The following is an 18,337-nucleotide window of genomic DNA, read 5'->3' as shown; positions in this document are numbered from 1 at the left end:
AAGCATGTCAGTGCCAAGGAAATTCTACTACTCCCGAGAGAGAGGGATATCCTGTTGAAAAGTAAAAAGTTTCCTTCCTCTCTGAGTTCAGAATACTTGGACTCCTAGGCAGGAGGAGGCTAACTGAGCCATCAAAGACAGGTCCACCTTAGTACTGCATGCTATCAGTGGGAGGTCCTAGGTGGAACCAATGTGTGTATAAAAACAATTTGTGCGCAGGTCTAGACTAAGGCAATTGACAGATCACCTAGAAAATAAGTAGAGTTAATTGGGTAGGTATAGGTGGGCCCACATAAGGAAGCTATTCAATATTTAAAAATATAACTGAGAAAATCACAGTTATTCATTCCAATCAAATACTGATCAATAAGTCGTGAGACCAGAGTGCTGGGCCAAGCTCTGTCACTAATAGCCGTATGTTTCTAGACAATACATTTAATTTCTCTGGCTGTAAGTTTTCTCATACGAAAAACAAAGGGCTTTTTCTCTAGAACATCTTTCTCCTTAAATATTTCATTTTCACTTGTTTTTGTCATAAAACATTAGTGAAAAACTGGGAAATATTCCTGATGTGTATTAATGCTATTGCCCAATTTACCTACAGCTTTAAAGTGGCGTGACCTTCCCTCGCACTGCTCTGCCTGTTAGTATCTAATAGTCACAAAGGCTTCAATAAGCAAATACGCAACTGGACTCTCACGTAGGATTCAGTGAGCTTGATTGTTTACTAAACTCATGAACAATACATGAAAACTGGCTGAACTAAAATTGCTGATTCATAACAATGAAACACTCTCATCTTCACTTTCCAAAGGAAGCCTGGGTGTTTTCCAAAACTGACAGAGCAGAGCACAGAACAGGTACCCTTGAGTTATAGTTAATAACGAACATCAGCTGTCTAAGATGAAAGAAGAGTGCAATTCATGTAAGAGTTATAGCTCTGTTGCAAACATAAATTAAATCTTTTTTTACTGGGTAGGAGAGGTTCAACTGATGGGAAAACTTGAATTTTTAAATCTGCCTGTTTACCATCTATGTAAAGTATAATGCCTTGGAACATTCCTACAAAAGTCAACCATCTGGCTCACGCAATCAACACACACATGTTGTTGGCTGTCTAGCATTAGGCTAAATCCGAATCAATCAATAATCTATATCTGATGGACACCAGTATTTTTGGCACTGCGTAGACACAAATGCAATAGTCCTACCTCTTCCCAAGGTAAGTAATCTTTATACTGTTTTTTAATCTGTTTGCATATCTGATTCCACAGTTATTCTAAAACATAGGCTCAGCTCCCATGAGATCGTCTGCTCTGTAACAGACCTGAAGGCAACCACCATATCACCTTGAATATCTGTTAAGCCACTGAGAGCAGTACTGGCCAAAAAAGTGATATGATTACCAACATTCCAAGCAACTCATGCCTTTGCACTTGCTCAGAGGTATGTGACTATTGGAATCATATCAGACTGCATTATTCTTTAACTGACACATAAATCTGATTTGCTAATAATAACACTATACCTACAAACAACATAAGTAGGTCCCGATGTGTAATGTACGAAATTACTTCAAATACTAAGAAAAAAACAGCGAGCCTTATGAGCCATATGTTAAATAAAAGTGAAATCCCCTTTCAGTTGAAATGTGTGGAGAATTTTTAATGGCATAAACAATGTTTACATTAATTTCACTTGAACTTCTGCGGGCTGGAGTGGCACACTCTGAGTAGATTACAGTCTTGATTTTTTATTTTTTACTGAATAATATGTAGCTTAAAGTTTCAGAAAAAAAAAAAAAAAACCTACAAGTATTCTTGGGGTGAATGAAGGTGGAAGCTTAAAATGGGAGAGACTAAAAGAGAAAAGGAAGCACCTTTACAAAGAGCTATTATACCTGACAGGCTCCATGCAAGACAGTTGAAATGTGAGCTTCAGTATTCAAAATAGAAAGGATACAATCATATGTCTGGTTAACTTACAGGAAATAGTTCCAGAGACAATTTTACACTAACTACAGTGATTTGGGCAATTTTTAAAAATAATACCAGCCAATTTCTCTCCATTATACTCTGCTGGCAGAAAATAAAACATTTTTCTTTGAAATGATTGCCTTTGGTTTTGTTAAATCATGCATTCTGTCAACATGTGGTCACCATTTTTACATGATCTTTCTGCTTCCCTAGAAAAGAATGAATTCACAGTCTGAACCCTGATATAAATATGTAATCTTGCAACTGCTAAGTCTTCTTCCATTACTCCAAAATGAAGAGATAAGAAATCGATGTGGTATCAAAAGAAATGAAACAAAAAAAGATGACCAAATAAGTATAAAACTCCGATTCTTGCATCTCTTCCATAGCTAAATGAAGACTGCTCGTGCTGATCATGTTTCTGACTGTAACACAAGGGGATTCGTGAAGTTCGTGATTTTAAAACGCTAATATTTGAAAACCCTATTTATGTCAAGAGACGTTCTGGCGGCTTTGCTATAGCGAGCAAAAGCTTAGAGGAGCAGAGGTTGTAATAAAGTCTTAAAATAAAAAAGACGTTATCTTGTCATTAAATAAAGACTTTTTGGATACAAATGTAAAATGCCTGGGCTGTAATTGCTTCCACTATGTCACCCACCAGGACGGAGATCCTTATCTCCCGCCTGTCCATTTGTAAAGCTGAATTCTTTTGCAAAAAGTGCAGGTATTTTGTTTTGTTGCGGCCCCTCTGGGCCTCTGTTTAGTGAAACAGTGAGAGTGTGGCTCCTTTCCAAGGTCATCGCTGTCACACTGTCCACCCTAGTAGCTGGGACTGACCGGAGCGGACACTCAGGAAGCATCCTTGACAAGGCTGCTCCTCCTTTACACAGCAGCTTAGCGCATACGGCATCTGCAACTAATTCACAGCGGCGCCTCGCTTTTCCAACGTCTCCGCTGACGAGCGTTTCGGTTTTCAAACGCCGTCAACCTGAAAGTGAACGCTGCGGTTCTCGAACCCGCCTCGGAAGTCGCACAGGCCCCGCGGCTTCCGCTGAGCGCAAGACCCTGAGGCCCAGCCGTGGGCTGTGGGTCCCTCGGTTTCCCAACGTTTCAGACCTGGAACGGTCTTCCGGAACATTCGAAAACCGAGGCACCGCTGTATAGTAAAAAAACAGCAAATTTTCATGCTTAGAAAAACAACTGAGATTCTTCAAATGTGTAATGAAAAAAATAATTTCAGTAAATCTTGAACTGGATAAAAATATAAGGGAGAAAACAAAGTGAGAACTTTTATAGCATGTGAAAGAGACGGCAAAGGAGAAAACTCTAACCAGAAAGAAAATACTAGCAACTTGCCAAGACTTGAAGGGTACAGGCATTAGAGGCGGTCATTTGTTCCTTCCCTCTGTATAGTTAATACGTAAAGGGAGGTCACAGGGAAGCCACGGGGGATGCCATTTAAAGGGAAGCTCTGCCCCCGCGGCGCAAACGGGGCAGGCGCAGGTAAGGTTCCATCCGCGGGCGCCGCCGGTGACGGAGCTGCCAGTCTCCCCGGGACGGTCACCACGTGCAGAGGGCGGAGGGACTGATGCCACTTCTCTGTCAGAGTAAAACCTCGAGTTACTAGAACCCGGTTGGGATTTTCAACTAACCAGAAGGATTTTTGTAGTCTAGCCTTCTTAGGGAGGAAAAACACAAAGAAATCACCAAAAACAGCAAACGGTAACATTTTTTCCCCACCAACTACAACCTTTCAGATGCTTTGTAAAGGGGATACATACTCACCCCCATTTCCTACGCTGCCCACGTGTCCATTCTATGACTGATTTGGGTCAGGAAAAAATAAGCGCCCTGAGTCTTGGCAACAGTCTAAGTAACCCAGGGAAAACCCAGTCTCTCAGGGTCCCATGCTCGCGCAAACACGGAGAAGCTCCGATTCCTAGAGCAGCAGGGCGGAGGGGCACCGGTCCGTCTCGGGCTGTCCCTCTGTGCCCTGGGCCTCGGTTTCTGCTTTGCAAGGTGGAGAGCACCTCGCAGATATGCCTGAGGCCCCCGCCAGTTCTAAAATTCTTCTCCTTTCACGCCAGGAATTTCACCAAGGGGGTTAAAACAGAAAAACTATTTTGCCTGCCTCAGGCTTAACTAAAAGATAAGTAGGTGGGATGTCGTCTTCTAATCAGACATCTAATAACAATGCCCCGTCACAGCCAGCACCAGCATTCACCCTGGAGGGCTTCCAAAGGCCTGGCCGCTCTGCTGACACACACTGGCGAGATCCACCCGCCAGCATCCACCCCGCGGTGACAGCACCCGGCGATATGACCTGTTAAGTATCTGAGCTCATACCCACATCTAAAGGCCATCTAGCTCAAGAGACTGCTCCCTAATCGTTACGTTAGCTATTTCTAAACACATTTACAAAATTTAAAGAAATTATAGTTAATGCCTTCTATTTCCCGGTGGTCAATTTGAAAAAAATGGATTTAATACAAGTAACTAATAATTGAGCACTCACTCCATTCTCGGTGCTGTACCAATTAACTGCTTCATATGGTTTCTCTCGCTAAATCTTTAAACAACCATATGGTTATGTCTTAATAGATGGGGCAGAGAGGTTTCAAGTGCTCACATCATTTGCCTAAAGTCTTCTAGCTAGTCACTTGCAGATCCAGGGTTCAGGCCCACATTGGTCTGTCTGCAAAGTGTTCAACCGGCATGGTCAACACCTGGCAGATGAGTTGACTGGGAAGAAAGGATAGGTAAGTTCTAACCATTGAAGGTAAAGGAAGGTTACTTTTAAATCACATGAGTCACTATTTTTAAAAAGACCTCATCTGGACCTAGGATGGCAGTGATAAATGTAAGAAGTCTTATTTTTAAAAGTTTATGAGTTCAGTTTACATAAATTTGGAAATGAAATAACATGGTTGCATTGTATGGCCATCTGCCACTCTCATAAGCATCTCTAGCTACAAAAATTGAGAACACTGGTAGTTTTGCTGTGGAGTTAATTGAAGCCTTCCTAAGAATAATTTTAATTTAGTGTTTTAGAGCCAAATTCTGCTTTATGATCCCCATTTCACATAGTATTTCTGAAAACTAGAGCAAGCCAAGGGTCTGACTGGCATTTTGGAATCTTTCAGATTAAAACATGATCCAGCTATTTTCTGCTGTTCGTCTAGCGTTGATCCCAAGACCCGCGTAAGTGAAAGTGGTTTTCCAAGTGCAGTAGACCCATGACATACGACGCTGAATAGAGGGTTGACCCATAATAATTCAGACTCTATTTTTATTGTTATACTATCCACTTAATTATAATTATCTATATCCCTTCTACCTTTAATTATATATCAAAATGCCTAAATGTTCCTCAACACATTTATAAGGCTTAACATTTGTTGGGTTACAAAGTACAAAAGCATATTATACATAGCTTTAAATTTCTTCCCAGCACTTTCTTCCATCCAAGGATGATTTCTGCTGATAAATACATGTTTTCTTAAAGTATTTCCTCAGACAGATCTCACTTTGGAGTTAAAGACATCAACTCTCTTGAGATACAGTATGAAGCACACACTTAAGAGAGTTCATCGGATACTCTTTGTGTCTTAATTTACCCATTGTCTCTACAAAGAGTCAGTTGCTTTCACTAAATTTCATTTTGACTATTTACAAAATGAGAGATAAAAGACTCGCCAATATTCTGAATACATTATGTGAATTATGGAAAGGCAGTAAAGAATTTGGAGGGAAAATCCCTAAGCATCTTTATTATCATCACAAAAAAGCATCACTAACTATTAGAAAGAGAGGAGAGGGAAGTGAACAAAGTAATTACCCAAGCTATAATTTGGCCCTGACAACACAGCACCCCTCTTCAGACTAAGAAAGGGCCCCACAATGATGGGCTCTAAAAGAGAGTAGCACACATACCCATTTTTTTTGGGGGGGGGCAGACTACATCCTAAGACTAACTGCATGGGCCACAGCACCCACGTGCTGAAGGCACACAGAGTCCCACACGCAGTCATCTACCGTGTCCAGGAAGGCACATGGAGTGTATGACAATTAACTCAGCCACAGCACGAGCAAAATTAAAATATACACTCTATTTTCTTCACACTTTCTTCTTTCCATTACTAGTTAATCAAATGGCATCCAATCTGAGAAACAACCAAGCCAAGTGGTAAGGATTCCATTCAGAATATTTCACTTGAAAATTATAACTATTTTATGATTTTTTTAAAAATGTAAACAGTGCAATGTATACAAATGTATACATTGTGCAATGTATACAAATATCAAATCATTATCTTAGACACTTGAAACTAAATAATGTTATATGTCAATTACTCAAAGAACATAGACAGTATAGAGAAATAAAGAAGCAAAAATAAAGGTCCCCCAGGCTCTAAGTATTTCAACCCCCAAAAGTGATTATTATGAGATGTTTCTTATATATTTTTCCAAAAGAGATATATACACTTAAGATCACATATATGTAGACCTCATGTTACTCACATGAATTAAATCACTTTCTTGATACTGTTCTAAAACTTGCACATATGTCGAGTCTTCAGCACATACAGGTAAACCCCAGTCTGTTTAAACATCACCCCGCATTTCATTGGATGAATGTAATAATTTATTTTTTAAAGTTGTCTACAGAAACATACTTGTTTTCAATTTGATATTAAAACAAAGGTGAAGGGCTCGGCCAGGTGTGGCTCAGCGGTTGAGGGTCGACCTAGGATCCAGGCGATCGGGGTTCGATTCCCAGTCAGGGCACATGCCCAGGTTGTGGGCTGCAGCCGATCAATGACTCTCTCATCATTGATGTTTCTACCTCTCTCTCCCTCTCCTTTCCTCTCTCTGAAATCAATACAGATATATTAAAAAATAATAATAATAAATAAAACAAAAGTGAAGCGATTAAGAAGTAAAAATTGGTCATTACAAATAGTCACGGGGATGTAAAGTACAGCATAGGGAATTTCATCAAAAATATTGTGATAACTATGTATGGTGCCAGGTGGGTACTGGAAATACCCAGGGAAACACTTTGTAAAGTACATGATTGTCTACAACTATGCTGTACACCTGAAACTAATACAAAATAATATTAAATGTAAACTGGTAATAAAAGGTAAAATTTTTAAAAAATACTGAAGTAAATATTTCTACACATTTTCTTGATATATTTGTAGGAGTTTGTCAGTAGAAGTGGAACTGCAGGGTAAAAGAATATGCACATTTAAAAAATTGATCCAGAGTAGTATAAACTGTCAGCTCAAAGGAAGCAAACCTTTCATCTTCATTTGTAAGAAGAAAATCTTTTGATTTGGTTATTTGATAATAAAGAAAATAATATAGGTTTATGAATGTTGTATGTATAGACAATAAAAAAATTCCACTTACATTGTTCTCTGCTTATCTTTGTATTTTAACAGAATTCTACACATTAATTTTAATAATTTTGGAATTATGTGAAATTGAAACATTCCTCCAAATATTTAGATCTACAAAGTAACTTATACAAATGTTACAAAATCATGACATATTTCAAAATGTTTAAAAACAACCATATACTACAGGATCCTGCTATATGGCATAGAGGGGATAAATGGTGATAAAGAAATAAAATACAATTTAATTTAATTTAAAAAAGAATGCACACAAAAAAATAACATATGTAAAAATACAATGTAGAGCTTGCTAGCTTGTGCCCACAGACACTCCTCATTTCCTCTTTTTCTAGAAGTATCAACCTTTAAGCACAATCGCTGGACATAAGAGATCATGTTAGTGGTCAGAAAAGTCATTGCACTTAGTAAAATATCCTCCCTTGTGTGTTCTAAGGTATTTAAATACTGAAACTACACAACAATAATTAATTTCCATTCCACTGAGTGCTCTCTCTTGGGCCTTGCTCAGTGTATAGTCCAGGGAACAAAGGCCACCATGGACTTTCTGAGCAGCCAATCAAGGTGACACATGTGCTATATCCCCAAGTGCTTAGTATACACAATACGTGATTTTGTGAACCTCTCACCTATAGTGTACAAACAAGTCCCTGAAAATTAAAGTGTGAAATGCAAACACCTTTGTCCTTAAAACAAGCACATTCTGCCAAAAATGCTCTCTTCTGTGAACTTTTGGCATCGACAGGGCAGAACACAATATCCTTTGCATTCAGCTGCCAAAGACATGAAACTAGATCCAAAAGGAAGAAGCCAGGTAAATTGTTTAGGCCCACGACCTAACATTCTCCTTGGCATAAAAAGATTCATTCTTTAGCCTTCCAATAAATGTAGCCAATTGGAAAGGCAATAAATTCACTGTTCTACAACACAGTGAGTAATTCAGATAAACAACCTCCAATGCTTAAAATCCTGCTCCCTCATCCTTTCATTTTTAAGGCCAGTATATAAAGGCTGTTGAGGAATTATTCCTCTGAAATCCTCTGGAAAATTATCACTAATTCTCCCTTAAACACAGATGAAACCAGAAACAAAAATGGAGTATTCCCAAATATCTGTCTCTACCTCTAGTTTTCAACAGAGTCTGATGACTGTTTTTGTCATAACTTATAGTAAATCTATAAAGATATGCAGGAATATTCAGCTGACACCCTCCTAAACACAATTTGGAAATGATAGCATATCAACTGCAAAAAGGTTTATTCTGCTGTTTAAAAAAAATCACCAGGGATCATCTTCCTCCAGGACAGTGCTGAGTTCTGAGCAAAGCTGAAATGAAAGGGCAATTCCAACATGTACAACATGTACTGAGTGCCTTCTGAACAGAGCCTGTGGTAGGTACTGGGCATGCAGTGCCATGTGTGTATGGAGTTTATAATCTGCTGAGGAGGTAAAAGACAATTACACAAATAAATGTTATAACACAGATTCTTAAGTGCCATAAGAGAGGCACAAACCAATCACTCAAGATGAACATTTGTGCCTTCAAATGATAGGACTCTAGGACTCCAATTCTCCTTAATAGTCCCTCTCTTCATTCAAGCATTCATTTATTCATTTGAAAAACACTTATTACCCAGCTCAGTGCTAAGGAAAACAGACACAGTGAGAAGCAAAAGAGACAGGGGCCTTGCCCTTCTGAAATCCTCCTTTCTGTGCAAAAGACAGCATTAAATAATTATACAATAAGAGAAATAATAAACATACTACTAATAATCATAACTGACATTTATCCAGTGTTTACTATATATGTGTGCGCTAAATGCTTGACATATATTATCTCCACCATCCTCATTAGCAACATTACAACGCAGGAAGGCCCTGAACTGAAGCTGACATGGTCCCTGGCTTCAGGCTGCCTGGATTGGAATCCTGACACCATCACTGATCAGTTATGTAATCTTGGGTACATGAATGAACCTCTGTGCTTCAGCTTCCTCATTTGTAAAATGGGATTAATACCAGCTTCTGCCAAATTTAAAATGCTGTTGGTAATAAGACACATTCTAATTTCAGAGATGTTAGACTCTCTACTAAATAAGGTAACAACATAAAGTAACATCCATTACATATGGTTATGATGATTAAAGAAAAATACAAATAGAGCACCTAGAAGGGAGTCTGGCATAAGTGTTTAGGATTAGCTATTATTTGTTTAAGTATACTCATATATTTTTTAAAAAGAGTAAACAAATTTACCACAAACTGGAGTGACACAATAAAGCCCAGTGATCCCACTTCTGGAAATATATCCTAAGACTCCTGAAACATCAATCAGAAATAATATATGTACCCCTATGTTCATTGCAGTGTTATTTATAATAGCTAACGTCTGGAAATAGCTCAAGTGCCCATCAGTAGATGAGTAGATAAAAAAGCTGTGGGGCATTTACACCATGGAATACTATGCAGCTATAAAAAAAGAAGGATCTTTTATCCTTTGGGACAGCATGGATGGACCTGGAGAATATTATGCTAAGCAAAATAAGTCAGGCAAAGAAAGACAAGTACCACATGATCTCACTTGTATGTGGAATCCAATGAATAAAATAAACTGATGAACAAAATAGGACCAGAGGCATGGATACATGGAACTGACCAACAGATCTTGGGAGGGAGGGGGAAGCTGGAACAGATTAACCTAAGAACATATATGCATATACTCATAACCTACGGACACAGACAATCTGATGAAGGCCTGGGAGGGGGGTGAGGGGTAGGTGCAGGGGAGGCCAAGGGGGAGGGGGAAGTGAGGGACATCTGTAATACTGTCAATAAAAGAAAATTAATAAAAGAATTTAATTGGAACACTAAATTCAGGACTATAGGAATTTGTATTAGAAGATTAATCTAGAGTAGGGTTCAAAGAGAGCTACTCAAGTTCAGTAGCGTTATAACTACAAACCGAAGAAGAAACAAGAATCACCAACAGAGGTGGGCAGGCTGTTCCGGGCGGAGGGGAGTGTGTGCGAAAGCCATAGGCAGGGAGAGCAAAGCACGTGCAAAGGTGAGAATGAAGCCAACACAGACAGAGGACAGAGAGCAAGCTGGGAACAACAGAATGGGGGCTGGAGAACAGGCCATTAGAAGTGTCCTTACCCTGACAGTTGTGAGAAGCCATTAGGGATGCTGGAGCTGAATTCGCATTGCTTAAGGACTAGGCGGAGGACGGCCAGTTCAAAGGCTCCTGTGATGATCCAGGAATGGCGTGGACTAGAGCAGGAGTTCTCAACCTTAGCATGACTGATGTTCTGGACTAGATAATCCTTTGTTGGGGGGGCTTTCCTGTGCATTGTAGGCTGTTTAGCAGAATCCCCGGTTTCCATCCACTGGATACCAGTAGCAATTCCCAACTACTGACATCCAAAAATGTCTCCAGATATGCTAAATGTCTACTCGGGGACAAAATTGCCCCTAGTTGAGAACCTAGTCTTGGGAGACTAGAGTATCCCAAGGGAATTGGGGAGAGGGAGATAGATTCTAGAAACAATAAATAACAAATCTAAAAGGCTTGCTGATGACTATGAGATGAAGGAGGCCAGAGGCATGGACACGTTCCTAGCCGGGCTTCTGACTGCACACCTCAACGGGGGTGAGGCTGTGCCGAGACAGGAGGCGCGTGAGCCAGATCAGGCTGGAGGGAAAAGCCGTGAGTTCGGTTTGAGACCTGCAGAATTTGAGCTATCACCATGATGACATCAAAGTTGTCCTGATGTCACATAGGCACTTTGATATTCAGAATAGAGCTCAGAAAGGAAATATGGTGAAAGGATGAGTCATGAGCTTAGATATTATAACTGAAGGTATCTATGCAAAAAACTTTCCCTTTAAAAATACACTTAAATTCTATTACTTCCTTGCTGGAGACCAGAACATCTCTACAATAAAATCATCAAAACCCTTCAATGCTGTAAGATAACTTCTTATGAAACTATTTTAGTAGTTTCAGCCAAACAGATCTCCAAGTGCATGGTAGAGCCAGGGTATACTAATACTGGAGAGACAGAGTTAAGCAAAATGTAACTTAAAAGTATGCATGGTTCACCTCAATCAAGGATGCTTTTTCAGAGGCTTAATTTGCAACTCGAAAATAAAGATCAAGAATGACTTTTTCTTTTTGGTATCTACTTGTCTTTTTGTAGAAATCAGTGATCTCCTATCCCAGCACCTTGAATTATACTCTGATTGCATCTACCTTGACTGAGACCCAGGCATTCCTCATCAGGGCTCAGACTCACTTGATTTCTTCCCTAGTGGTGTGCGATAAACATAAGAAAGTTCAATTCTTAATCACTTCAGATCTCTAGAATTTTTGAAGACAGAGTCCATGACCTTGGGGATTGCTAGCTGGAAGAAAAAATCCTAGTTCAGTTCTATTATTTAGTTCCCAAGTCCTAACCTTGACTCACAATGACAAAGGAACCAAAATGAACATCTGCTGTTCCCGAGTGGCTCTCTTCCAAAGATTTTCCTTGGCCAGCATTATAACACAGACCCTTACACGAAAGGGGCGTGTACGTGTGCATGTGTGTGTGTATGTGTGTGTGTGTGTGTACGTGCGCACGCCTGTGGCTTCTCAAGAAATTATCCATTCATTCAAGAACACATTTGTTATTTCTTGGGCAATATTATTTCACCCAAGTATCCCTACCACTTTTCCTTCATAATATCTAGGGATAATGCCAGAATAGCTCCAAACTGAATATAAATATAGGGAGAAAATGACACCCAATTGGATCCACTTTGAAAAGCATGATTCATTTTCTCATTATGTGGGTAAGCGTACCTTGCAAAAAAATCTGAACTACTTAGACTTTAAAGCTACAGTCATTTTTCATTATCTGAACATTAACACGGATAACACAAAATACTGCCTGAGTACCTATGTGAGGCCTTCATTAAAGTCACAACCTGAATCTCAGGGAGGAAAAAGCAGATACCACCAGCAGCATGAGATCAGGAAAGATGTGTTTATAAATTCTGAGGAGGAAAAGGGTTCTTGGATTTATCTCTGATATTTCAGAATGTATTATTGTTTCCAGCTCTTCTGTATACCAGAAGTACTCATAATAAGAATTCTGAAAAGGCTAACAGGCTAATCTTAATTGGCTAAAATTCTAAACACAGCCCATTTGTGGAGAAGAGTAGAGAGGGAAGATCACCCTAAAGAGTATTTCCATTTCATTCCTTCCTTCATTCATTCAAATAGTTCCTGAAAACCAACTACATTACAGTCACAAGGCATTTGAAGATGACTCAGACATGATCAAAAATGTCACAGTCCAGATGTCAGAGGGGAGGGGGGTCGGGAGACTGGGTGAAAAAGGTGAAGAGAAAAGGAAAACACACACCAGGAAACTCGCAGACAACAGTACAGTGATTCCCAGAGGGAAAGGGGGGGGGGGGAGACAGGAGAGGGCACAGGGGGTAAGTGGCGATGAAAGGAGACCTGACCTGGGGTGGCGACCACGGAGTGCAGTTTACAGATGACGTGCTCTATAACTGTGCACCTGAAGCCTATATCATTTTATTAGCCAATGTCGTGCCAATAAATTCAATTAAAAAAGGTTACAGTCCAGTAAAAGGAGATGAACAAGTGAGACTGTCTTTAGGTTTCAGACTGTCTACTAGCCCTCTCTATTTCCATGTCACACTGGATCCTCAAACAAAACTGAGATCTTCATATCCCCGTGCCAGCTTGACTCCCCAGTGATGTCTGTCCTTGTTCAACGGCACCACCCACTGTCCACATCAAAACACAAAATACTGGGCAGCGCCCTGCATTTCTTACAGTAACTTCCTCAGATACCCAGTCACTTAAAAATTCTCCGCCCCTCCTAAGAGTTCTATAGTCCATCAGCTTCTATTCCCGTGTGCTGCCACCTACTCTGGGCCACTCATCTTTCCTGACCTGCTGCGATAACCTCCAAGCTCCTCTCTTTGCAGCCCCCATTCATCAGCCCCCTTCCAAATTTTTCTTGTTACTACAATCAGAGAGAGCCTTCTACAGTGTTATCTGCTCAGGTCTCTCTTCTACTCAAGCTTATGTGGCTTTCCATGGTGTTTAGCATAAGCTCCAAACTCATCAGCATGTTTTAAAGGCCTTGTATGAACCAGCTCTTGTTCTCTTCTCCATGCTCCCTGAATTTACACTCCAGCCATAAGGAGACCAATCGGCTCCTCTGTCCCTCTACTCTCCAGGGCCTTTTCTGTCTGGAATCACCCCCCTTCCCCTCTTCCCCCTCTCCTAGGTAAGATCAACTCATTCTCCAAATCTCTCCTCAGCAGTCACTTCCTCTGGAAGTCAGAGTCAAGTACCGTTTCAATATACTCAGTGGCACCCAATTCTTCCCAATGGGAACACCGGTCACACCAGGTTCTAATTGCTTGTTTGCCTGTGTTCCTGACTACAGTATAAGTTTCGAGAGGGCAGGGACCACAGTTCAGGGTCCTGTGAAGCTACAAAGGAGACAGTGGCCAATTCTACCTTGGAGCAGGTCAAGGACATCTCATTGGGTAAGTAGTCCTTCAGACAAGTCACTAGAATAAAAGTTTCCAGGGATAATGGCAGCAATAAATTGGATGTATTGAAGCCAAAGAAGCATGAGGAGGAAAGTGAGAAGTCATAAAGCGGCAGGGCAACTCACAGAGCACAGGAGCACGACCCGGAGATGACCTGAAGATGACCCGAAGATGGCAGGAGCAGAGGGAGACCAACTATGACGCTGGAGAGTTCAGTAAGGGTCAGATCATAGAATTCCTAAGGGCTCATCCAAAAGGTCAACCTTTATATTTAGACAATGAGCAGTCATTAAAGGATCCCAAGCAATGGGAGACATGATTATAATGCATGTAGGAGATCACTCTTGATTAAAGAAGAGTAATCACAGGATTACCAGGGAAGTGTAAGGAAGGGAATGATCAGAACTCTATGCAGCTCTGGGCCAGAAATCATACAGGCCTGAACATGGCAGAAACAGATGCCGTGGAGGAGAGCAGGTGGACAGAAGAGCCTTTGATTTAAGTCCTGAGCTCAGCTGAGCTGGCTCCGAGAGAGCACAGTGTGAGACGGAAAAACTCAAGAGCCAATTTCTTAAAGCACACCAAAAGACGAAGGAGTGGCAGGGGGGAAATGGAGCCAGAAAGGCAACTTAAAGGAAATCAGAAGAATACTCAAAAGAAAGGTGTTACTAAAGTCAGAGAAAGAGATATTTTCTGGGAGAACGGACTTGTCCACAAAGTCCAAAGATGAAAAGCGAAAGTGAGCACTGGATGTTGACAATTAAGTGGTCACTGCCAGAAGAATGTCCCTGAAGGTAAAGGATGGGAGACAGTGGGAACAAAGTCAGATTTCTTTAGAAAAGTGGACATTTTCAGTATATATCGTTGTTTTGAGAAACCTGTCTGTGAAGGAAAAGCTTAGCTAGAAGGAGGCAGGGGGAAAGAGAGGCCGTTTTGATGGTGGGAAGGTTTGAGCCAGTTTACATGTTGGTGCGAGAGAGCAGAGAAAGAAATTCTAAATGACCTCCGGACAGGACCAAATCCCACCAATATGGAGAATCACAAATTAAGTATAAAGAAGAGTTTTGAACCTAGAGTGAAATAAAATATTCAAAATGATTACATCCTTAACATAATCAAGGGCAAGAAAAATGAAATATGATTAGAAAAAACATACTGATAACAAGAGGTAATTATTATTTAGTAATACAATTATATGCCTATGCATTTTACTGCTGCATTTGTTTTATTTATGACAATTTTTAGTTTGTGTTCTAGGTAAATTGAAATGATGCAGTTTATTTAAACTACCTATAAAATAAATTATGCTATGAGATATTATTTAATCTGATATAACTAAAATAAAATGGCATGAAAAATAAAGGCAGCAGAGAAGTAGCCTAGAGAAAAGTGTTGAAAATTTCAAACTACTTACATACTTGTTACTAAGAAAAGACATCCAGGAAAAATATAACACATATTTTTCAAAACTAAAACTACAACACTTTCAGTTAATAAATTTGAAACCTAAACCTAACACACACAACTGTCATCCTTCTAAAGAGGATCAATATGATTTATTCATTCAGGTGATTTTTCACTCATCAATCATTTATTGATTACCTATTGAATACTCTGTATACATCCCTATATGGGGGCAGGGGGAGATTTCATGAAGAAAGTTCTTATAGTTAAATTATGTATTAAATTACTTGGAGAAAAATCACACATGGTAGCCACAGTAGAACCACAGAGAAACAGAGACAAATGAAAAGTACTATACAGTTTGTCTGCATATATGTCAAAGAGATGAGAAGCAGTGGTTTTAGAGAAAAGAATTTCTAGAAGTTTGTTTGCTTGACATTTACATGCAGTAAAAGTTGGCTGGCAGAGAGTACACGGGGAATATTGGTAAGGAGAAGGGCTGCAGGCAGATATGCGTAAGCCCAGAGAAGAGACTTCATTTTTGTTACCTGAACCACTAATCACATTTTATAGCAGCCATTTAATTTTAATTTTTTCCTCACTGATATTAAATTAAAATGTTAACAAGTTACCAATTAGGCAACATAAAAGCAATATTGGGCATAACCTCCCAAACTACTCAATGTTTAAAAGATAAAATTTGAAATTACATTAACAATTTCTTCAAATTATATGGTGGAACTATGAAATCATAGCAAAATTCTTCTTTTTTAATCAAAAGTGAATTATAATATGGGAGGGAGTTTCTGTCCCAATTTCACTCAGTAAGATTTAGCTCTTCCCTTTCCCTGCTTTATGCCTGTTTCTCTATATTTGAACCTACACAATCTGAGTATCTGACAGCACTTTTTCCTCTAGTGTCCAACCCTTACTGTGGATGATTTCGATATTCCTGTAATTCTGTAAATACTCCCTTGCTCCACCGAGCACCCCTCCTTTTCTGCCTCCATAAATACACACAACTGTACAATGCCTCCGCTACACATCTACACACTCATACTAATGGCCCTGTCATCGCTGAGAACAGAATTCAGATGTCCCTACTTTGTTTCCCCAACTGTCCACTGGAAACCACCACCCCTCCAAGGCTATACTCCTCACTCATAACAACATCGATGCCATGAAGGGGACTCAAGTGCCGAGGCTGTAACATCAAAGACTCTTTTACCAGGGAGTATACTAGTGACCCTTCATGACACTAGAGTGGTAGCAAAATATGAGGTACATGCAAAATCAGGACACAAAGCTTCCCGCCTGAATTCTACAGCGAGCGCTCCTACCGCCGTCTCCAACCTACGAGCACTCCTGAATTCCATACATCACTGCCCTGCCCCTACCCTGTCCTTGACTTACAAGTGAACACGCCGAAGGCTACTAACCACATTAAGAATCTGTGCATTGGTATAAACTGTAAGGATTGACTACAAGGACTAACTGCATTGCTAAGGAAGACAATGGAAATCCCAGGGAAAAGGGCGCTTTCCCTTTTCTCTTAAGAGAATGGACACCTGGCAGTCACACCCAGTAACTCATAATCCAGCCACATCTGAGAGGACTGTATATTTTTTGTTTGTTTGTTTTTTAAATGTATCTTTATTGATTTCAGAGAGAGGAGAGGAGAGGGGGAGAGAGAGAGAGAAACATCAGTGATGAGAGAGTCACCGATCGGCTGCCTCCTGCACAACCCCGACTAGGGATCGAACCCACAACCCTGCAAGTGCCCTGACCGGGAATCGAACCACAATCTCCTGGATCCTAGGCTGATGCTCAACCGCTGAGCCACACCAGGCCAGGCAGGACTGTATGTTTTAATCAAGTTGTCAAAAGATTTTATTTTTGTAATAGCCAAAACCATCAAGAATTGTTTCTTTCTCTTACACCAAATCCAATCTTGGATTTAAGTATTCTTCACAAGCATCACACTTATCTGATGACTTTTGCTAAGTTTATGTTAATATGTTAACTTCTCCGATCATTTCTCAAAATACCCCGGTTTTGATTTTCTTTTAGCTACCATCTTCATTCCAGCCAATAAATGCCCATCAAATATTCTGTCCCTTTCTTCACTGTTACTTATTTGTCTTTCCTTTATTCTGGTTTTCAATATTTCTGTCTACTTAAAGGTGACTACTCAGGTAACCAGAACAAGACATGAAATCAAAACTAAGGAAACACACGCTACGGCATTTTCTCTTCGGCTCTCGCCGCCCTTTTCAGAGGCGCCCTGCGCTGCGCTGCGCCGAGCCCTGGGCATCGCCCAGCACCTGCGGCCGCCCCTGGCTTCGGGCGCTCCGCTGGCGGTGGGGCTGACCCCGAGCGTGCTCTTCCCGACATCGGCCCTTTCTTCATCCTCAGATTGGTCCTTTATGATCTCACTGCTTCCCCCCTTTTCTCTGCTCCACCCTGTGTGATTTACGGTGATTTATTCCAGGTTACCAGCAGCTACAAATCAAATCCAGCAAGGTGCGGAGACCAGGATGAAGTCCCAAGGGGTCAGGCTGACCGTGACCACAGAAGAACGCCGGTGGCAGTGTCTCCTTCAGAGACACGGTTCTGTGACGATAAATCAGAGTTACGTTGCCGAAATTGAGGCTGTTTGCACATAATACCCAACACAGCTAAATTTCCTAAACATATAGAAGAAAGCCCTTTGCCAAAATGTTTAATTTATTAAAGACTAATACCCTCATTTCTCCCAACTGCGTAGAATAAATTTCAAAGCAGCTTTCCTTTTTCTCCTCTCCAGAGATGCCATTGCTAGTCAGGCAATGCCAGCATCATCGAAGACAGTGGAAGGAAAGTAGGAAGCTCTAATATCGACCCACCAATTTATTAAAATATGGCTGCGCTTCCAAACAAGTTTTTAAATAATCTCAGTCCGGTGCCCACCTAGTG

General features: G+C 40.4%; 1 protein-coding gene across 1 annotated transcript in view; it reads right to left on the bottom strand.

Annotated features, from left to right (window-relative positions):
- NPAS3 (neuronal PAS domain protein 3) overlaps positions 1 to 10,749 on the bottom strand; it is a 594,829-nt gene extending 584,080 nt beyond the window's left edge. The window contains exon 1 of the mRNA XM_087817177.1: positions 10,556 to 10,749. Within this exon, the coding sequence (XP_087673303.1) occupies positions 10,556 to 10,749 (194 nt within the window). The remainder of the gene's footprint in view (positions 1 to 10,555) is intronic.
- Positions 10,750 to 18,337: the final 7,588 nt, after the last annotated feature.

This window comes from Miniopterus natalensis, chromosome 1 (assembly GCF_054644295.1).
Source record: "Miniopterus natalensis isolate mMinNat1 chromosome 1, mMinNat1.hap1, whole genome shotgun sequence".
Taxonomy (NCBI): domain Eukaryota; kingdom Metazoa; phylum Chordata; class Mammalia; order Chiroptera; family Miniopteridae; genus Miniopterus; species Miniopterus natalensis.
Note: the sequence above shows the minus strand (reverse complement) of the source record. Positions and strands in the feature narration are given on the sequence as shown.